We start from the raw sequence: 22,232 nt of genomic DNA, 5'->3' as shown, positions 1-22,232 counted from the left end.
CGCTGGCGGCGGAGCTGATCCAAGCTCTAGGTAGGATGCCGTAGCAAACACGAATCATTCGCACCCCGCTGACGTGTCGAATAGAAAACATGACCGTTACCACTAGAATCGGAGACACCGATGACAGCCAAGAAAAGTTCAGACGCGTGCTAACAAGATGCACCAAGCCGAGTCCTGGTCGCACGTCTCAGTCCCTCACCGACAAGGGCTATTGGGCTGTGCTCAAGCGCCTTATCGACCACGTTGTGGATTTCCGAACTCAATTCGTGCGGGCAACGCCCCAGCAGCTCCAGAACTCGAGCAGAGGCGCGATAGGCAAAACGAAGCGCATGTTGCCGGCTTGTGCTACCTGTATGCGTTTCGTCATCGAGGCGGGTGTACTTACCATCCGCTACAAGACCGCGAAATTCGTCATCCGCCACATCATAGAGACTCTGCCAGCACCGTCTGAGGGCTATATTGGGCCGCTCCTTGCTGGCTACACGAAATGTCTGCGCCAAATCCTAGAATATCCTCCCCACGTCGAACACTTGAGCAAGGAGTCGGGCACTATCATAGTATTCTGCCTCAAAGCAGTCTCTTTCCTTGCTCCTGATTCACAACCTCCACCCGGCACAAATCGTCTTGGCACTCCGCGGCTGACTCCGGAGCCTTCTGGCGAAGCGTCTGCAGGACACTCCAGTGAGCGCCACTCTTCTAGCTCGCACGTCGCTGTAGACGATCTCGTGGCCTGTATTAGATACCTTACCACGGCCCCGAACTCTCCTGTACTCGACCACGCGCCGGCCATTCTTCTAACGCTGACTGCGTGGCTGAACTCATCTCGAGGCGTTGGGCTTGCCCACGTTGATGCTTTCGTTGCCATCAACGCCGTGCTGTCCAAGACTTGCCTTGACTCTATTTCTACTACGCAGCAGGCAATTTGCGGATTGCTACCCGTCCTGAGGCTTTACTGGCCTTCGAAGCTAACTTCTCTGAAAGATGAGATGCTTACCACTCTGGTGTTGTGCAGGGCGCACATCCATCGGATGTTGAGAGAGGCACAGAATGACGTTGGAGATCTCCGCGTTGACCTGGAGAACTTCATTCAGGCAATGCACACAGACTATGTCAGACGTGTGGAGCGCGAGCAGCTACAGCTCGAAGACGTTCGACTACGCTGCGCGAGCGAGTATCCCCACGACGAAACGCCGTTTTCTCTGCCAGTATTCCGATTAAAGCCGGGAAATACTCGGTCTGAGTACAACTGGACTGTTCTCTTCCTCGTGGTTGACTTGGCCAATGCTCTTCAATCGAGTCGCTCCTCAGCAGATCGGTCGACTGATCAAGGAGGAGTGCAAGCGACGCCTAGCAAAAGACGGCGTACGTCAAACTATCTACAGGACTATCTCCGCGAGCTTGCAAGCCCGCAGCTTTCCGAGAAGCTCTTTGCTCTTCAGATCATCACATTCATATCACAACAAGTCCGTCTGACCTCGGAGGACGTTCGCATGGTCCTGGAGAAACTGACATCCAGACTCTCGGATGGACATTCTGCAATATCAAGTTGGGCGATGCTTGGAACCGCCAGGTATGGCTGCTCCCCGAACTTGAACAAGTTTTGCTGATGATAATCCCCCGCTACAGTTGTGCAGTCCAGCTCGCGTCATCCTCTCCAGAACTCCGAGAACACTGGACGACCGTCTGGCAATTGTGCTCTCGCAACGTCACCACTAGCTCTACGAGCAGAGCAGCAGCTCATTCTATGGATGTTATTCTTCGCCTCGGCCTTGTCGACTTCAGTGCCGTTGCTGAGACAGTAGAAGCCATGATCAGCTCCGTTGAGCTCCGTGGTCCCGTTGTTCTGTCCGAGAGCTGTTGCTCCCTGTGGCTGACCATGTTCGATGTCAGGAGTTCCGAAAGTCCGCATAGCTCACTCATTACCATTGAGCACATGCTACGCTGGCTATTCTCAAAATGGACACCTAGTAAGTGGGGCAGATTTGGCACGACGGCTTCCAGCATGGTTGCCCTAACCGAAGGTCCAGGCAACTTTCACGACAGAGCTCACTCCACACAACGATCTCACCATTATGACGCTTGGGACATCATTCGCATGCTGTTTATGGCTACAGATAGGCTTCCCCCACCACATTTGGGGAGACCATTTTGTAGCCTCGGACCACTTGCGCTGGCCTTCATTCGAGCCGGTCAGTACTCTCAGCTAGCCAGCTACCTTCTTCTGTCGCCCCGTGAAGAAGCCTTTATCGCTCAACCTCGATTTGTTTCCGGAACCATCTCCAATGTCCACCACAACCGATCCGTACCGGCGGATAACGTCATCCTGGACTTCTGCAGCTCTGAAATGGAGCGAACGTCCAAACAGTTCACGGATACAGCAGATGAACGGGCACAAAGCTTCAATACTGACATGATCCGCACAATCTCGATACTTTGTGTGGTGTGTTGTCAACTGTCCACGAGCATCAATGGTATCCCCTCTGACCGCTGCAAAGAGCTCGAGAGAAATACAATAGCCCTGGTCAGAGCTCTAGCCAGCTTCATATCGCGCCCCGACTGCGATCCGCTGCATGTAGATGCCGTTCTTGAAGTGGTCGCCCCGAGTTTACCCAAGATCGTTTCGCTCAATTCTCTTGGGTCTGACCTGTTCAAAAGTCTCGGCATCAACCCTCTCATCTCTTTCTTTTCGGAGGCTCTTGAAAACTGTCAAAGACAGAAGGATTCAATCGAATCAATGGAGATTGATGATTTTGACTCGCAGACCAGCAACCGCATCACCAAGTGCGAGGCATCGGATCTTCCAAGAGAGGACATTGTTGCATCTCTGAGCGCCAACGCTTCACGTACAACCTTATCGGCTACCCTGATCCTACTTGCGTCGGCAATCGATACACTGCATGAAGATGAAGACGACCCATTGGATCACGAAACTTCATATTCTCGAATTCCAGAAGCTTTTCAACGCCACTTGGTTGCTTTGCCTGCTAGCGATTTCTTGATGTGTAAACGACTGATAGCGGACATTCTGGCCTCTCCGTTGCTGCTGACCAACGATGACGTCAATGCACTTCTCCAAGCCGTGGCCACGAAGTTGTTGTTCTCCTATGAACACGCACACAGCGAGGTTGCTATCGGATTCTGCGTCGAACTCATGAACGGCACCGCACTGGCTTGGACAGATCGTGAAGCGCAGGCATGCAACGTCGGGGCCGACATATATGAATGGTTAATGAAGGCACTGGAACAAAGAGTTGCATCGGCTGCAGTGCAAATCAAGATGGCGGATCTCCTTCAGAAGCTCTTGCAGATTCAGCCGGACTATACACAGGGCCCCGGTATGCGCCTGCCGTCTGTGCGAACCAGTTTGTTTTCAATACTCCAGAACGGGGGCATATCCGTCAAGTTCCATGTCATCGAGCTCTTGTCAGGAATTTTCGACTATTTCGTACTGAGCAAACACGACGCAGTGTTCGATGATGTACACGCAAATCTTCCAAGTGACCAGAACTCCATGGAGGAAATGGCCCTACGACTTTTGGGGTTGGCGCGCATGGGTGCAGCCTGGCATACTCTGTTACGACGAAGCGTGTACCACATATTCGAAGCGGCCGGTCTTGTGAAAGAATCAGCCGGTCACGCCGCCCGTTGCATCCAGACAATCTCGAGCTCATTGAACCTTGAGAGCTCAAAGTCTGTGTTCGAGCTATTTGCGCCTCAGATGTTCTACACCTGGATGGGCGCAAACCAAAGACTCGAAGACATTCCCTATTCCATTTTCGGATACGAGAGCCTGGCTGCTCTATTGGAAGATTCGCAAGATGAAGCATACGGCCAACTGATCATGCGTAATAACGAAGAGGAGGTACCAGTTGTCCTTGAAGCTCTCAAAGTCACTCAAAAGGATCTCGCGGAGCGAAACTTTTCCAAGGCTGCCGGTTACGCTATCGCCTGGGATCAGTGTCGCGGCCGTGGATCTCAACGCGACAACGCTGCCCAGAATAACGAAATGGCCCTTCGGGCGCTCCTGGGTGATAACACCTACAAAAATCTTTTGGCGCAGCAATTTCCCTGCGTCTTGGCTGTGCTCATTTCGACTATGGAAGAAACAGACTTGGTTGGGAAGTCTATTCACAAACATCCCGAGTTTCAAAAGGTAGAAGATGCCATGGCTGAGATGCAAAATTTCAGCTCTTCCAGCCTCTTATTACCCGCGGACCAGCAGCCAGTTTTCCAGGCTAAGCACATATTCGAAGAGATCAAGCGTCTATGTCGTCGCACTGGGTATGACCACGTCAACTTTTGGACGCCTGACTGTCTTGTGTACATCATGCGGTGTCTCCTTGACAAAATTCACCCAGCACTCGGCTCTTTGTACGCCTGTTCCATAGTCCGAAAGATCCGCTTCCTTGTGGCTCTTGCTGGAAAGACCGCATTCGAGACTTACCCTCTCCAAATGGCGCTTAGCTCGCTTCGACCATTCTTAACGGATGCTCATTGTGCCGAAGACACGCTTGGAATCGTGCGCTATTTGCTACAGCACGGAAAACACCGTCTTAAGGATCAACTTTCCTTCGTCGCAGGTAACTCGATATCCATTCTGATCTCCCTCCGGCTTTTCTTTTCTTCTTCCCAAGACAACACCACCCAAGAGAGCCAACACGTTGCAGCCGTGCAGAAAGCACAGGAATTCGACAATTGGTTCAGCGGCTTTCTCGAATCCTACGTGCAAGATCTTCTTAGTTCAACAAGCAGCCGAAGCACCAAAGCATCTTTGGAGCTCTTCCAGTCCATGGTTCGTGCTGCTAGGGACGTTCGTGCAGCCGGTAATGCGGTGGAGGGCACTCCTGAAAGTACTCTTCTCATGTCCTTGCTGAGGGACGAGGCAAACGAGAAGCGATTGCTCAATGGCCCTTCGCAGGAATTGGCTTATAGCTTGCTCTGTCAAGAGTTTCAACTCCCGACATCTTTCCGGGAAGATCTTCTTGGGAAAGCTGAGCTTGCTGCTCAGTATGCCACGCAAGTTTGGAAATCAAGCCAGAGAGCGAACAACAGCAAGCAGTATCTCTTGTGGGCAGCACGAGTTCTGGGACGAAGCTATGGCGCCACCGGAGAGCTACACGAGAATCTGCGAAAGGCACTTCGTGAGAAAAACGGGGTGAACATACGTGGGCGGAAATCTAGAACCTCACGCATGTTGATTGTCGAGAATCTTGCGGATCTATTGCAGGGCGACGATCCTAGCAAAGCAAGTCTTGCCGAGCGAACTCTGCGGGAGATTTTATCTGCAGATCATGAGCAACCAGCGGTTGTTGAGCAGCTCGAGGAGATCAAGCAAGTACTTCCTTCTGCTCTTGTGGCGGGGTTGACGATGAACGGCGCCTTCAAGATTCCTCTTCTTCAGCCAATTTCCAACAAAGGTGTCGAGACGACTCTCTTCCCTCAGAGCTCCAAGAAGTTGTCTACATGGATCTCAGACCTATGCATCTCTCTGGCAAAGTCTACGCCCAAAGACAGAGTCGTCTCAGCCTTGCCAAGATGTCTCTCAGAAATCCCCTCTCTCAGCGAACAGCTCTTCCCTTATATCCTTCACTTGGCATTGGAGCGAGATGTCAAAAGTGGCGAGGCACTCAAACGTACTGTATCGGAAGCTTACCGCAAGTGGTTCGAGCAAGAAACGGATGAACATGTGCCTTATCTCAAGGCTCTGCTCCGATCGGTATTGTACATCCGAACACAACAGATTCCAAGCGAAAACAACATTTCAGACCGCACTCATTGGTTGAATATCGACTATCTCAACGCATCCAAGGCAGCATCCAGATGTGGAATGCACCGAGCAGCACTTCTGCTGGCAGAAACTCATGCATCGCAGCCTGCCAAGACATCACGACGTTCCTCCGTTCTCCCGCAACAACAATCGATCCCCTTGGAGCTTCAATTGTCAATTTACACCAACCTTGATGAACCAGACTCGTTTTATGGAGCGGAACAAGAGCCGAGTTTGGAGTCGGTTCTGAACCGCCTTGACTACGAGGCTGACGGGTTCAAGGGACTGCTTTTTCACAGCGCAAAAATGGACAGCGAGATGCGCCGTAACAAAAAAGTCTCCCCATCTGACTCAACAGGTGTTGTCAGAGATCTTGCAATGCTGAATCTCAACAGCCTGACCCACGCCATCTCCTCGAATGAGGACATCCGAGATAGTAGAGACAACCTTAACCACACCCTTGAAGTGGCCCAGAAGCTGGAGCAGTGGGACATCAGGGCACCCCATTTCAAGAAATGTGAAGCGGCGGCTGTCTACAAAGCGTTCCAAGGCATGAGTATGTCCACAGACCTGGCTTCGGTGCGCAAGAACTTGAACCACAGTTTCTTGGAAATCATTGAGACGTGCATCGAACCGAACGCTTCCGCCAGAACGCTACAATCTTCCCTTCGGTCGCTTGCGGTGCTTAACGAAATCGACGAAATCATGACCGTTAGCCATGCCGAAGAGTTAAGGGGAACCTGGCGGGAGATCAAGTGGCGTACGATTTGGATGAAAGAAGCTCGGTAAGTTCGATCATCGCCTAGAGATTGCCCGATGGCAACCTGTTATTAACTCTCAGAAGTATGGAGGATATACGACCGATTCTAGCTGCGCGCGAGACGCTATGGAGCATGCTGAGCAAGACTCCCAGCCTGCAAGCGATCATACATACAGATCCAAGACAGCTTCGCGAGCGTGAAGCAGATGCCCTAATCAACGGCTCAGATGTCTACCGAAAACACCATGCTCTACAAGAACTCCTAGCCAGCGCCACTTACCTCGCAGACATTGTCCCGAGCTGCCGGGAGGTCGGGTATGACATCGAGAATGGTGCCAAGTACCAAGTTGCCAGAGTGCTTTGGGACCAAGGGGAGAAGAACACGTCCATCAGGATGTTACAACAATTGGAAGCTCAGACCAAAAGCAGGAAGGATCCAACCGTTGCCCGCACCATACTGTTAACAAAGTTGGTAAGTCAACATAGGCCACCACATTCTATCCCAGTCGGTTAACAAGTTTAGGGCCAATACACCGCCGAAGCTCGTCTCAAGAAGCCCGAGGAAATCATGAAACAATACATGGAGCCAGCAATCCGGGAGCTCAAATCCAACACAAAAACCCAAGTGGCTGGCCAGGCCTATCACGCGTTTGCAAGCTTCTGTGATCAACAACTCCAGAGTCCTGAATTGCTTGAAGATCAAAACCGGATGAGGCTGTTAGCGGAGAGGAAGGAGGCCGACGCCTTGGAGTATGAGAGGATGGCGAGTGCACAGAGATCCAAGAGCTCCCGAGATCACTACAGGGGGCAAGCGAGGCGAGCGCGGAAGTGGTTCAACATGGACATGCAGGAAGCGCAAAAGTTGGGAGACAGTCGGGTCGCTTTCCTACGGCAGAGTCTGGAGAACTATCTGCTGGCACTCCAAGCCTGCAATGACTACGACAACGACGTCTTCCGGATGTTTGCTCTCTGGCTCGAGTATTCACACCTTTCACTAGCCAACCACGCTGTGTCCAAGTACATTCAGCCCGTTCCGAGCAGCAAATTCGTGGTCCTCATGAATCAGCTTTCCTCGCGCCTGCAGGACGAAAGCTCAGACTTCCAGCAGATACTGTCCTCTCTGGTTTTGAGAATCTGCAAGGACCATCCATATCACGGCATGAACCACATCTACGCTGGCTCGTACACCGAGAAGATGACAAAGGACCAAACGGTTAAATCACGTTACGAGGCTACGAAGAACATTGGCAGGCAGCTGAAGGCCGACAAGACCAGTCATGAGATGTGGGAGCGCATCAGCAAAGCAAACACCATCTACAACGACCTAGCAATGTTTGTCGACACGACTATGTTCAAGGTGGGAAGGGACTATGAGTTGCAGAGATATCCCATCTCCAAGAAGCTCACGACTTCGATTCCAAGTCTCAAGGTGCCGCCAATAACCATGCATATCCCAGTGCAAAGCAGCGCATACTACAAAGAAGTCCCAAAGATTCACAGGTTCAAGTCGACAATGGGAATCGCCAACGGCCTCAGCCAGCCAAAGATCGTGACCGCCATAGCCGATAACGGCCAGGCCTACAAGCAGCTGGTAAGTGCAGAATGAAATGGTGATTGGAACTGCGCTGACAAATTTGATAGTATAAATCCGGCAACGACGATCTAAGACAGGACGCAATCATGGAGCAGGTCTTCGAGCACGTCAGTCAGCTTCTGCGAAATCACATGGCAACCCGTTTGCGAAACCTCAACATCAGGACCTACAAGGTCGTACCGCTCACTCACCGTTCCGGTGTGATCGAGTTCGTCCAGAACACGATACCGCTTATGAACTTCCTCGACGGCGCGCACCAAACCTACTACCCAAAAGACTGGGACCATAACCAGTGCCGCAGAAAGATTACCGAAATCTCCTCGCACACGCACGAGGAGCGCCTGAAGGTGTACCGCGAGGTGTGCCGCAACTTCAACCCGGTGCTACGCTACTTCTTCCTCGAGCGGTTCGGGGACCCGGACGACTGGTTCGAGAAGCGGCTGGCATACACGCGCAGCACGGCGGCCATCAGCATCCTGGGCCACGTGCTGGGCCTGGGCGACCGCCACTGCCACAACATCCTGCTCGACCAGCAGTCGGGCGACACGGTCCACATCGACCTCGGCGTCGCGTTCGAGGCCGGCCGCGTGCTGCCCGTGCCCGAGGTCGTCCCCTTCCGGCTGACGAGGGACATCGTCGACGCCATGGGCTACTCGGGCGTCGAGGGCGTGTTCCGCCGCTGCTGCGAGTTCACTCTCGACACGCTGCGCGACGAGCGCGGCTCCATCATGACCATCCTCAACGTCCTGCGCTACGATCCGCTCTACTCGTGGAGCGTGTCGCCGCTCAAAGCAAAGAAAATGCAGGAGGAGGCGCAGAAGGAGGCTGAGGGCAACAACAAGACCGAAGGCGGCGGTAAGCACGGGGAGAACAATGGAGTGGGTCGTGCCGCCGTGTCGGAGGATCCGAGCGGCGCTGGAGACGGGGGGGAGCAGCGATTCCTGCTGGAGATCCCGATGAAGAGGAAGGAGGACGAGGAGGTGCAGGGTGAAGCTGGCCGCGCGCTAAGCGTTGTCGAGAGGAAGTTGAGCAAGGGATTGAGCAGCGCTGCGGCTGTGGCGGAGCTTATCCAGCAGGCGACGGATGAGCGCAACCTGGCGGTATTGTACTCGGGTTGGAGTGCGTGGTGTTGATTTGGATTTGCGGTGGACGTGGTTGGGAGAGGGTTTCTGAAAAACGGATAAGGGAAAAAAAGGCACGGTATTCAAAAGTGGATAGGTGATGCATAAAAATGAATGACATGAAAAGATAGCAGAAATAAGAACCTGCTTTGGGTCGGAAATTCAAAGGTGAGGGAACATGAGCTGCAATTTTCAGTTCGTCGTTCAGATGGCTGTTTCTGGAAATAGACTTCGCGAAGGCTTGCAAATGGCGCACTGTTTGCGTATAAACAATGTATTATTATTTCAAGTAAAATACCGTCGACTCCGTGCCATCTTTTATTGTCTCCTCAAATCGGGAGCCGTCCATTGCTCCATGAATGTAACATTCTCCAATCAACTTCCACTCGTCCACACTGCCTCCCATCGCATCCTCACTCGTTACTGTCTCCATCTTCCTGAGAATGAAAGGCACCTTCCCCCCCAACAGAATGACAGGCCTATCTCCAGGCCTGGTGCCAATCGGACAGAGCCCGAGAGCGCCGCGTCTGGTGATGAACAGCGTCCGCCCGCTCGCCGGCTCCACCATCTTAGCAAACTCCTCCGCCAACCCTTCGACCTCACGCTTCGATTGCCGCTGCAGAACGGGCAGATACTCCAATTCCTCGCGCACCGCGCCGGGCAAGGTCTCCATCTCCGGATCCCCGCCCGTGTGAACCCAGTGCGCAGCCAGCTTGTCCGCGACGTCGGGATGCTGCCAGATCCTGGCCGGCGACGCAGCTGATCCCCCAGCGGACTCTTCTTCTTCTTCTCCTTCCTCCTCCGCAGCCCAGCCAGGAGAACCAGCCGCCCGCTCGCGCCCAGCAGCACGACGACACAACATCGTCTCGACAAACGCCTCGAACAGATCCTCGTCGGCGCTGGCGCGGTCGAACCGGCAAGAAGACTCGACGCCAGCGCACGCCGTCCCGTGGTGCGCAGCCCGCGCGCGGTATTGCGTCCGCACCGCCGTCCACAGCTCGCTCAGCTTCAGCGCGCTCTTCGCGTCCGTCGACCGCGCGGCGTCGAGCCCGCAGACGGTCCACGTGCCGTTGATGCGGTCGCCGCCGATGACGGGGCTGCTGAAGACGAGGTCGATGGGTTCGAGGGGCACGCCGCGGAGGGGGAGGAGGAATGTGTTGGTGGCGGTGGCACTGGCGGAGGAGGAGCCGGAGGCGGAGTGATGTGGTGGTTCGAACAGCTGGTCGTCGATGACGGTGTCGCCGGCGGCGCGGAAGGTGCTGTCGTGCGCGAGGAGGCTGCTGGATATCCAGTACTTTTTCGACTGCGGCCATATGGCCCATGAAGGGTGGATGGTGTCGCTGCCGTCGACGAGGGCGCCGCGGCCGTGGATCTTGCTGCAGTGCGGGCAGTTGCACGAGAGGTGCGGGGAGGTGGTGGTCTCGTGGAGGAGGCTGAGCGCGTCGAGGTTGCCGTAGTACCGGATGCAGGCTTTTGTGAAGCGAGCGTACACTTGGCTGGTGGAGAGGCTGTAGTCCGGGGTGATCGGAGGCTCTGAGGCGGATGCCAGGTCGGATAGGCTGAGGATGGCGTACAGCTTGTCTCGGGGGTCCGTGGAGTGGAAATGGGTTGTTGTTCTTCTGAAGAGCTCCAGGATGGACATGTACCCGCCGCTGTCGAGCTTGGTCATTCCGCCTTCGGCGCCGTGTTTTCTTTCCCGTATAGCCAATGCCTCGCCCCAGAGCCGAGGGATGTGCGAATATGGCTGGGGGCCATTATCTTTCCTTCGAGAAGTAGAAGCCCGCCAGTAGTAATTGTAGGCAAGCATGAGGTCTTCCCAGCGCGCTGACGTGTCGTGCGACAGGCGGGCGTGCACAGCGCCCTTCGGGGCTTTGAGAACCTCTTGCAGCACCCAGACGCGCCGGAACCAGGGACTGTCGAACAAGTTCGCGAGAGCCTCTAGGATCTCATCTTCTTCGACAGTCTTCCCCGTCTCGATGGAAGACAAGCTAATGCGTCCCAGGAGCTCGCACACTTCGTGGACGTGGCCGGAAAAGTCGGTATCGGCTTGGATCCTTGGGCGAACTTCGTTGGCTATGCCAGAGATGAATGGGCCGAGGTAGGTCGGGACATGTCCCGAGTTGAGGAATATCTGTACGTCTTTGGCCTCGGAGTACCTGTCCCCGATGAGCGCCACCTGCTCACTGCGCTCTTGAATGTCATTCTGATTGATGGACAGCGCGTCGATCCAAAGGCGCTCCGACCAGAAACCGGAATCTTGGCATTCATCAGGGTTATGTCGTACGCGCTCGAGCAACTCGTAAAGGTTGGTTGTGACATTGAAGCGTACGATGTCGGCTCGGGCGAACGGCGCGGGCTTACCGTCGGGGGTGATGTCGACTTGCAGCATGGTGATTTCACGCGTCTGCTGGAGATCACCCCAGCAATACGACACGGCTGTGTAGTCAAGTTCGCCTTTCGTCCAAGGACCCCCGTATTTACCGAGCCTGATGAATATTTCTTCTCCTGGTCTGCCAGGGGCTACCTCGACCAACCGTATTTCACCTTGAGATGGGTCCAGTCTCCGATATGAACTGTAGTTGTTTTCGATACATCGTTGTGTGGGGGTTTCAAGGCTGATGTCCTCGCCAAGGTATCTTTCTGCTCTGATTTCATTTGGAAAGAGTGTGGGGTAGTAGTCTGGCGATGCGGAAAGTGAAAAAACTACTACGTTCGCTAATAATGTGAAGATGGAAATAAGCATGGCTTTCCAAGAGATGCCACGAAGAAGAAACGCATCGTTGGTGCTGAATGTGTGCGGATGCATGGTGGCAACGGTCGGCCACCGTGAAGTGGGTCAGCCATGTTCTCGTCCATGATGGTATGGGTACCATCTTCCTTTAAGTACTTTCTCGGAAAGATGACGCGTGGACTACTTGGCAAGGCCATTGGTGGGTAAGCCTCAGCCTTATCAGCAGGCTGTGCAAATCTGGGGGCCAACCACCCCGTGTTCCATTTGAGCAACCTTCCTTTGCCACACAAGCTTTGTACGCCTCCTTGCAATCGTACGTGCTCTGTTTCGCATTCCAAATCCGAACCAATCCTCTAGAGATAGTTACCCAGCCATCACCACGATTTAGCGACAATCATACCTCCCAGTTTGCTTATGTAATCACGACGCACATCTGCAAAAAGTTGTTGCATTCTTCTATTTTTTTTATCAGAACAATATGTACGGCTTAGATTGATTATGGATGTCATTCTCCATGATCAAGACATCGTTGTGGGGGAAGTGGTCTTGATTTTGGGCCATGAAAGCGGTCCGCGAAGTGTTCATGTATGTATGCAAGTTAATCGCATATATCCTCCTCTTTACGAATTGGTCCAAATTTCACACGCGACTTGATGATCAAAAACCTGGCTTGATCCAAACCTAATCAGACCGGAAATTGGGCGGCCCGGTGCAAGTTGTTGGTCTTGAGTGTGCGCTAGTCACTACACATTCGCCTACTAAGAACATGGGCTTTCTCATAAGCCCGTTCCACGGTTTTTGTACACACCGTTCCTATCAATAGGTCACTCGGTGCAATTTCGAAATGCAGCGGTACCAAATTAGCATCATTCGGCAACCTGACTCAAGTTTTCCACTTCTGCCTTTCTTATGAAGTAGTTTTAGTGAACCATAGCCTTAATCAACGCCACAAGCGCCCCGACCACGGCTAGGATCGTGCGGAAGTAAGGTGCAATTTTCCCTCGGGCCTCTCTGATACCATCGCCATCATCTTAGCTGCTGCCGGTACTGATCCACACTTTTTCCTTCTCCAAAGAGGGGAAAAAGCGGGGAGAGAACGAGAATAAGGGAGTGTCCGTGCGGGCACGCGTGCCCAATTTTGGGTATCTTGCCCTTTTGCGTAATTGATGGATCAGGGATAATATGAGAGGCGCTATTGTGGGAAGGCATGAGAAAACGAATTAAGGAAAATCAAGACATTATTGCTGTCAAAACAGCGGAGCTCAATGAGTCTGGATAAGATGGAAAATTGACTTTCAGCCTCATCATTTAACGCCCTGGTGACTATGCTTCTCAGGACAGTCATGCGTCCTGTAGAACATGGAAAGAAAAGAAATTCCGGTCTCGAGAGAGTGAGAAGTAACGCAAAGAAAACCACTACAGATAAGGGAAAGAATACAGTTGCTCGCACCATCAGCTCCATCGAGAGCCCAGTTGAGAATACAAGTAATAAGACCAGATCAAACGCCTACGCTATGCTCCCAGGCCCAATGAGCCTGATGATACCAATGTGATTTCTTTTCAATGCCAACCTGAAAGAATGCTGCTCCGCACGCCTCGATGAGGCAGAATCCCCCTCGAGATGCTAACGGATGATATAAATCGATATTCGCAGGCGTTGTGTTGGCGAGTTAACACAAGCTCAGGAAGCGGCCACCATCCTCAGGTTCTGCTTGTTTTGCTCCAAACCTACCTGTTCTTCACTCTCACCTTCTGCTTTCTGAGCTTGTGCTGTCCTCATTGTCAAGCTCTGGCGATGGGGATGAGGCTGTGGCTCTTTCTTCATGCGCACAGGCGACCCTGACACTGACGGTTCCTTCTCGCTGAAGGGACCGTCACCGGCCTCCGAGCCATATGCCGACCCCTCTACATCACTGGGATAGCCGCCAGCGCTGGGTGCGTATTCGCTGTCCGTGCCGCCAACGGTCGAAGGGGCGTAGTCGCTACGGCTCGTCGTCCACCGCGGCTCGTCCTCCTCCTCCTGGACTGATGCCTCGATCGCAGCGCGCGTGATAGGATCGAGATTGGGGCTCTGCGATGTTGGCGTCGCAAGGCTGTGTGGCGAGAAGAGGGCAGGGGAAGCGAGAGGTTGCAACTCGGAGTCGCTGTCCATATCTTGGCGGGTGAAGATGGGATTAGGGAAAGCCGGACGATGCTCAGCAAAGGGAGTGGGTTGCTCAGAGATCGTAGGCGACAAGGAAAGAGGCGACAGGGGTGTCGGCGGATAGTTGAAGCTTGCTGATGAAGCATTGGAGATTGTAGAATTCCGGTCTCGGTTGTGCTTTTTGAACGGGAGAACGACGGTATCTTCCAGCCCTGAGTTGTAGGACGCGGGCGAAATTGGCTCGTAATCGCTCTCGCTGTCTGATTTCGGTGGAGTGGTTTCCATGGACTCAGTGGGACGGTGGTATGAAGTGCGGGGTGGAATGGCTTCTCCGTCAAAGTGGCTTTCGCCGATCGGGAAGAATTCTCTATGGGCCGACTTCTCATCTGCGACTTCCATCTCCTCAACCGAGCCCTCATCTTCTTGCTCCTGAACAGGCTCATATGTTTCCACCGTCGTCGACATCGGAGCTACTGCACGGATCGTTGCAGTAGAGCTACGCCTCATCAGTGGACTCTGGCTCGGACTCGGTGGAGATGGAAGTTCCTTGGCCTCATAAAACAACATGAAAACGCCGCCTTGAGCCAAGACAGTCTCTTTCGACACCTGGGAAACGTCCTCGTCGCTTAACCTCCACCATACTTCCGGCTTCTCTTTGGATTCTTCGTCTTCCGTCTCCTCTTTGAATGTTTCGCCTTCTGTCTCCTCTTTGGATCCTTCGCTTTCCTTCTGCTCAGTATTTGCACCATCGACCTGGTCGGCAGTGAAAGGATGCTTCCGATAGCAAATGTAATGACCGTTTTCGTGCCTTCCATAATGCGCCACCACAGCCCGCAATTCGTAGGGCAATGCTTGAATTCCGAGAGTCTTTTGCGGGCTGATCATGGATTCTGCTGGGTTGGTAGACCAAGATTCGGGTGCAATCGAGAAGTCCTTGCTGTCGTATTTGGACGAACCAAGAGCCCAAGGACCAAGGTCCAAGTGCTCCGGGAATGAAACACTGGCGTGGTTCTTCCGCTGGGCGCCCGTGAGCTCATCGAACACGCTTCTGTTTACGTGGATGACGAGCGACTTGGGAGGACGTCCGACGACCGCTTGTCTGGACTTGGTACTAGACACCCAGTTCTTGCGTGGAATGGAGCACTTCTTGATGATAGTACTGTCCACAAGTTCCTCGTCTTCTAGAGTTTCCCGGACAAGCTTCAGTCGTGCCTCCATAGCCTTGGTAGCTTCAGTAGGTACCGTCTCGTCTCGGTCCTGGAGAACTCGTTCTAGTGCATCCCGCGTTCTCAGAAGAGTGCACTTTGCGCACTCGACCCCTTCGATAGGCTCCAACTTCGTGTACTCGTTCAAGCATTCGCGGATGTCGCAGGCGTAACCAAAGGAACTTTGCAGAGGAACGGTGAGGCAGTTGAAAGGAATCATAGAGAGTCCCTCAGTAAAGCCGCAGTTCATACACCCAACCCTTTGCGCCAGTAGACCTTCAAGAGGGTTTCGCAGTGACTCGGGGTATTTTACTGGTTCGGCTTTGCGCTCCTCCTCGACCGAAGGCACTTCCTCGAAGCCAGCGATCTTCCGGCTTTGCTTCACAGCCTTCAAGATTTCCTTGTCAATTTCGTCCAACACCTTCGAAAAGTATTCCTGCGCATCCTGCTGTTGCCAGCTGCTCATGCTCTTCAGTTTTGCCGGGGTCCAAAGCTGTCGACCATTGTTATCGGGGTTATTGAGTTTCAGAACGGTGTCGAGAAGAGTGCCATTCGTAGAATCGGAGGTGAGGCCATCAAACATGCCGATGGCTTCGGTGAGGAAGCTTTCGAGGCTAGGCAGGGATGCGAGGCCTTGGATCACGCTATTCTGATAGCATGAATTGTCCCAGTTGCCCAAGCCAGGCGGCGCGGCATTCCTCATCCCACCAGCCAGTGCACCAGCAGCGCGCAACGCCCGATCGCCTGAGAAGGCCTTCAGCAAGCCGTTGCCATCGAGACCGAAGGTGCGTCGCAACACTTCGTTCTTGGCCGCAAAGAGGTTCGCATTCTTCCTCTCCTTGTCCTCGGACGAGCTTGTGTCGGCGTTGTCGGCAAGGTCGAGCGAGGGTCGGCCCATGGCGAAAACGAGTGCTGCGGGCATGGCGTAGACGAAGCAGTTCCAGAAGAGCTCGGGAATGGCGCGGAGAGGGATCTCGTAACGGCCGAGAACGCGGTGTAGTGCGATGAAGCCGAGCACAACAAGCACGAGGATCGAGGCGGGAGTGGTGCGAGGATCTTCGTAGTAGGCGTCGTGCCACACAGCGAAGTCGTCATGGGCCTTCTGCTGGGGAGGGGGGCGGAAGTTGCTCATGATTGAAAGTGGAAGGCGAGCAGGCCGGTGGTCTCGAATCAGCTGGGGCGAAGACGATGAATGTGGCGGACAAAACTGGGAGGACGCTCCCGCGGGTGCCGCATCGAGCAGGCTGGAGCAGGCGGCGGAGGAAGTGAGCGCGCTTGGGTGGCGGGAGAAGGCGTGGTGTTTGTAGAAGGATGGAGAAGTTGTCGCGAGATGAAGGGCGGCACCTGGAGATTGCACACGCCCGCGCACGGACGGTGCGGAACAACGGCCGAGGGGCGCGCTCGCTGCCACCGGCTGGCGATCGCGCTCCACCAAAAAAGTTCGAAGCTCGCCCGGACGCTACGGTGCCAACCTACACTACGAAATGGCAAAATCCAAGACCAAGCGTATGTCGTCTGCAGCTCTCTGTGCCGGCCCACCCATGCTGACTCTGCGCAGAGCCATCGCTGCACTCCCGCGCCGCTCGCCGCGCCGAGGAGCCCGTTGACAAGTCGCTTCAGACCCTCACAGACGCCTCAGCGCTCCCCAAGCCGAAATCCAAGCTTGCTGCCTCAGCACTCGCCGCCCACGATGCCGGCATCTCGAAGAAGCAGAAGCAAAAGCGCCTGACCCACCAGCAGCGCGTGCGCCAAGAGCGAGCCATGGAGAGGGCCGACGCCAATTACGACAAGCATGAAAGGAAGGTCGAGGAGAGCAAGAGGAGGGGTCGCAAGGTCCAAGAAAGGAGAAAGGAGTGGGAGGCTCTGAACGGTGATGCCAAGGTTAAGAATGTCTTTGCCTCTTTGCAGGACAACCGGGAGGACGATGTGAGCATGGAACCCGCGCCGAAAGGATCTGAGAGCCTGGCTAGCGTCAATGCCGAAACCATCGCGGCTGTTGGCCGGAAGCCTGCGAGCCCCTTCAGCTCCGTGCACCAGGACGGCGGGGAAGCTGCAGACGAAGATCTCGATGTGGCGGAGTGAAGGAAGCGGGCAGGGCCGCCTCATCTGGAGTCACCTGGCGCCGCCGCCGTGGCGCCATGGGGCCGACCTCTGTGCACATACACGGCGTTCCGGCTGTTACTTGGGGGGAAGAACTGGTTTTTTCAGGGCGGGAGAGAAGTAAGCGTGGCAGACTCCGCTTTCAGCCCACCTGTATGGCTGGATTTCCATACCGTCATCTTTGCAGGAAGCTCATGATACGAAAAGGAGTGTTATACCCCGTTCAGTAAATGGTAGACGCATGCTGCGGGTTTTGCTAGCATATGTGGGCAGACTTTCGCACTCATTACGCCTTGGGGGTCATTCAAAACAGAATACCGCCCAGTAATGCAGAAGACCGGCAACAGCCGGCGTTACGATACAGCGAGAAGTTCCAATTGCTCTACATAACGATTCCCCGCACGGATTTCCCGAGGTTTTATGCAAGAATCTCATGATCTCCAGACAAAGGTTCTGGCGCTAAAGCGACCCAGCAAACGTGTTTCCCCTGGCGCACCTACCACGAATTGTGGAGGGTAGGTATCCAGCCAAACGGACGCGAGCCCTGCAGGGCGTCAGGGGTCAGCTTTGACAATGCGGAGACGTGCAGTGTACCTTTTCTCAACTTCATGTCTCCCGCTTGACTGGAAAGTGAGCACTCCAAAGGCAAGCTTGCGACTTACGACTATGCCCTATGGAATTGGAGCCCTCCCAGGCCCCATTTGCCTACTGTGGACTTTTGAGCCGACAAAAGGTTTCTCAGCTGCCCCTGGACTAGAACCGTAGTTCGTGTTGGAGTATGATAGAATCAGCGACAATCAAGTTGAGCCTATGGATCAGGGACGAACAATTGTAGAGGACAAGGGAAGTAAGTGTATTGGACTGGTGAAGGCGAAATAGCAGAGCAACGGATGCGCAGATGTTTAGAGAGAGAGACGGCGGGAAGATGGCCGGCTGACACGCCACATGGGCTGCCATATCATCGACGTCCACATGAGGAGGACGAAGTGGATCAGTCGAGCAACTGGGTGATGCTGCTTACGCCGCGCCGGGCCGAGCGAAGCGTGGCGGGCAGGAAAGCCTCTGGATGGTCACCCGACGATCACCGGCTTCCGCTTTCCATCGTCACAAGTTCTTTCAGGCTTTTTCCTCAGCGCCCAGCAGCCTCATCATGAGAGCTCTCAACATTCGTCTCCAGCCGCTGAGCCAAGCACGGAGTCTCCGGACACGCGGTAGGATTCCACGCAATGCCTCGGTTATCCCGCCTGTTTTCTCCTCCCGACAAGCGAAAGGTGCCTGGAAATGTGCACATTCTTGGACGAGGCTGCAGTAGCTGCTCGCGAGGAATTGCGGAACGTACAACGGCTCCGCAGACGGAAGCGACAGGATTCCTGCCTGACTCGGGGCTCCGCGACAACGGCCAGTCGCCGTGCAACCAGCCAAAACCCGACCAGACCCAACATCGTATCCTTGCCGATCTATACATTGCTGGCGGTAAAGACGCGCGGGCGGACGGCTCCGGGCTGGATGGCAGGCACAACCACAGGGTCGAGAAACAGTCTGATCGGTCGATAAAGCTCGTGTTGCACCAATGCTTCGCCGCAAGCTCCGCTGGAAATAGCCGGCCTGGCTGACGAAATGCCCATATAAGCTGGCCGGGCCCTGGCCATAAGGCGATCGACGCCGGGACCCGGCTCGGGATGGCGCGGGAAGTCGAGTGCAGCGAGCCATGCAGCGAACTGACCTGGGACGCTACCGGGTAGGTAGCGGGGCAACGCTGCTCCCCTCCACTGATTGTCGTCCATGCCACAGTCGTGGTGCATCATGCGAGCCGCCAATCCGCAGCTGCTCCCAGCCCAGCTGCGGCCCCCGGCAATCCTGAGCCGGCCAGCGCCGCGACTCGATCCGGGCAGGTGGTCTGACGTCCCGCATCAACCCCAGTGCGGGCTCCCCGTGGGCACTGTGGGACGATGGGGTGAGGAGGCAAGGGTCCTCCAGCCTCTATCCTGCTCGCTGCATCAGCGCTATGCCATCATCGATTGCTTCACCAGCGTGGCTCTGATTTAAAAAGGGCGCCGGTGAAGTCACTCCCCTCCTCTCCTCTGCTCCTCCTTCCTCTCTAATCCTCGCTTTACACCATTCCTCTGCCATGGCACCCAACGGCACCGTCTCGGCGAGCCTGTCTCCCTTCGGCGTCGCCAGGGCGACGGTCAACGAGAAGCCGCTCTCTGAGGATGAAATCCGCAAATATGATGCCTACTTCAAGGCTTCCATGTACCTCTGTCTGGGCATGATCTACCTGAGGGAGAACCCGCTTCTACGTGAGCCACTAAAACTGTCGCACATCAAGGTACATAAATCCCACACATCTCGACACATCACTGACATGTGATTCTTGCCTAGGCACGTCTTTTGGGGCATTGGGGCTCCGATGCCGGTCAGAGCTTCACCTACATCCACTTCAACCGCTTGATCAAGAAGTATGATCTGGACACCATCTTCATCTCCGGCCCCGGCCATGGTGCGCCGGCTGTACTATCCAATGCTTACTTGGAGGGCACTTACACCGAGACGTACCCGGATATCACCGAAGACGTCGAGGGCATGCGCCGCTTCTTCAAGCAATTTTCCTTCCCCGGCGGTATTGGCAGCCACGCCACTCCCGAGACCCCCGGCAGTATCCACGAGGGTGGAGAGCTCGGCTACGCCATCTCCCATGCCTTCGGCGCCGTCTTCGACCACCCCGACCTCATTGCACTCACCATGGTTGGCGATGGCGAGGCTGAAACCGGTCCTCTCGCAACCAGCTGGCACAGCACCAAGTTCCTGAACCCCATCAACGACGGTGCTGTTCTTCCAGTCCTGCACTTGAACGGCTACAAGATCAACAACCCCACCATTCTCGCTCGTATCAGCCACGACGAGCTCGAGGCACTCTTCCGGGGCTATGGCTGGGAGCCGTATTTTGTCGAGGGTAGCGACCTGGAATCCATGCACCAAGCGATGGCCTCCACCCTTGAAACCTGCGTGGGCAAGATCCGTGAATATCAGAAGAAAGCACGTGACAGCGGCGAGGCATTCCGCCCTCGCTGGCCCATGATCGTCCTGCGCACTCCCAAGGGCTGGACGGGTCCGCGCAAGCTCGGTGACCACTTCCTCGAAGGCTTCTGGCGCTCTCACCAGGTTCCCATCACTGATGTGCACGCAAAGCCCGAGAGCCTCGCCAAGCTCGAGGAGTGGATGCGGAGCTACAAACCGGATGAGCTTTTTGACAAAGAGGGCAGACTGATTGAGGAGCTGAGAGAGCTTGCTCCACAGGGCAACAGGCGCATGTGTGCCAACCCTGTCGCCAATGGTGGACTTTTGAAACATAAGCTCAAGGTTCCTGACTTCCGTGCCTTCAAATTCGACGTTCTCAAGGCGGGCGTGTCTGAGGATGGCTCGATGAACCGCTTCGGCACATTCCTGCGTGAGGTTGTACGGAACAACATGGATCGCTTCAGGATCTTCGGTCCAGACGAGACACAGTCAAACAAGCTGGATGCTGTTTATGAGGCTGGAAAGAAGGTCTGGCTCGGCGACTACTTTGAAGAGGACGCCGATGGTGGCAACCTGACGTTCAACGGCAGGGTCATGGAGATGCTCAGTGAGCACACGGTCGAAGGCTGGTTGGAAGGCTATATCCTGTCTGGTCGTCATGGCCTGATCAACAGCTACGAGCCGTTCATCCACATCATCGACTCCATGGTCAACCAGCACTGCAAGTGGATTGAGAAAGCCAGCGAGGTTGCGTGGCGCCAGAAGATCGCCTCGCTCAACATTCTCTTGACAGCTACTGTGTGGCGCCAAGACCACAACGGCTTTACTCACCAGGATCCTGGATTCCTGGATGTCGTGGCAAACAAGAGTCCCGAGGTCGTGAGGATCTACTTGCCCCCGGATGCCAACTGTTTGCTGAGCGTGGGAGACCACTGCCTCCGGTCATCGAACTACGTCAACGTCATCGTTGCCGACAAGCAGAACCATCTCCAATACTTGGATATGGAGGCTGCCATTGCCCATTGCACAAAGGGTCTCGGTATCTGGGATTGGGCCTCGACCGGTAAGTGACGATTGATGATGCTGCAACTGTCACAGACACTAACAGATCCACTAGATGCCGGCGAGGAGCCCGACGTCGTCATGGCCTGCTGCGGCGACGTCCCCACGCACGAGTCGCTCGCGGCCACGGCGCTCCTCCGCGAGCACCTGCCGGGCATCAAGATCCGGTTCGTCAACGTGGTGGACCTGTTCAAGCTGATCCCGGCGGCGGAGCACCCGCACGGCTGCACGGACGCCGAGTTCAAGGCCATCTTCACCGACGACAAGCCCGTCATCTTCAACTTCCACAGCTACCCGTGGCTGATCCACCGCCTGACGTACAAGCGCAAGGGGCAGCGCAACCTGCGCGTCGTCGGCTACCGCGAGAAGGGCAACATCGACACGCCGCTCGAACTGGCGATCCGCAACGGCACCGACCGCTTCAGCCTCGCCATCGACGCCATCGACCGCATGCCGCACCTCGGCAACAAGGGCTCAGCCGCGCGCGAGTCTCTGCTCAACCAGCAGATTGGCGCTCGGAACTACGCCTTCCATGAGGGTGTGGATCCGGCGGATTTGACGGCCTGGAGGTGGCCGTACTGAGTCTGTTGAGGTGACTGAGCTGGTGAAAGAGACGATGGGGCGGTTGTTGTTACGATTACGATTCTGTTTGATCATGGAGGTGGGTTGGTGCGGGTGATTTCATTTCCTGCTTTTCTCTCTCTCTCTATCTCTCTCTCTCTCTCTTCTAT

The 22,232-nt window shown here is 54.9% G+C and overlaps 5 protein-coding genes across 5 annotated transcripts; 3 read left to right on the top strand and 2 right to left on the bottom strand.

The window, feature by feature from the left end:
* Window positions 1-89: 89 nt before the first annotated feature.
* BKCO1_5100018 (serine threonine-protein kinase tel1) lies at window positions 90-9,254 on the top strand (the record flags this gene model as incomplete). The annotated part of the gene is made up of 5 exons (XM_020276935.1): window positions 90-1,570; window positions 1,627-6,552; window positions 6,612-6,999; window positions 7,051-8,118; window positions 8,169-9,254. 5 exons carry the CDS (start codon window positions 90-92, stop codon window positions 9,252-9,254), a joined length of 8,949 nt encoding a protein of 2,982 aa, XP_020127469.1.
* Window positions 9,255-9,522: 268 nt separating this feature from the next.
* BKCO1_5100017 (heterokaryon incompatibility protein) lies at window positions 9,523-12,048 on the bottom strand (the record flags this gene model as incomplete). Its single annotated transcript, XM_020276934.1, has 1 exon — window positions 9,523-12,048. One exon carries the CDS (start codon window positions 12,046-12,048, stop codon window positions 9,523-9,525), a length of 2,526 nt encoding a protein of 841 aa, XP_020127466.1.
* A 1,606-nt stretch (window positions 12,049-13,654) lies between these two features.
* Window positions 13,655-16,453, bottom strand: BKCO1_5100016 (peptidase c19 ubiquitin carboxyl-terminal hydrolase 2; the record flags this gene model as incomplete). The annotated part of the gene is made up of 1 exon (XM_020276933.1): window positions 13,655-16,453. One exon carries the CDS (start codon window positions 16,451-16,453, stop codon window positions 13,655-13,657), a length of 2,799 nt encoding a protein of 932 aa, XP_020127465.1.
* A 352-nt stretch (window positions 16,454-16,805) lies between these two features.
* On the top strand, window positions 16,806-17,403 carry BKCO1_5100015 (oxoglutarate iron-dependent oxygenase; the record flags this gene model as incomplete). The annotated part of the gene is made up of 2 exons (XM_020276932.1): window positions 16,806-16,827; window positions 16,880-17,403. The coding sequence occupies 2 exons, from the start codon at window positions 16,806-16,808 to the stop codon at window positions 17,401-17,403; spliced, it is 546 nt and encodes a 181-aa protein (XP_020127468.1).
* Window positions 17,404-19,549: 2,146 nt separating this feature from the next.
* BKCO1_5100014 (phosphoketolase) lies at window positions 19,550-22,083 on the top strand (the record flags this gene model as incomplete). Its single annotated transcript, XM_020276931.1, has 3 exons — window positions 19,550-19,750; window positions 19,804-21,502; window positions 21,557-22,083. 3 exons carry the CDS (start codon window positions 19,550-19,552, stop codon window positions 22,081-22,083), a joined length of 2,427 nt encoding a protein of 808 aa, XP_020127467.1.
* Window positions 22,084-22,232: the final 149 nt, after the last annotated feature.

The sequence above is a fragment of the Diplodia corticola genome (genome assembly GCF_001883845.1).
Source record: "Diplodia corticola strain CBS 112549 chromosome Unknown scaffold51, whole genome shotgun sequence".
Taxonomy (NCBI): Eukaryota; Fungi; Ascomycota; class Dothideomycetes; order Botryosphaeriales; family Botryosphaeriaceae; genus Diplodia; species Diplodia corticola.
Note: the sequence above shows the minus strand (reverse complement) of the source record. Positions and strands in the feature narration are given on the sequence as shown.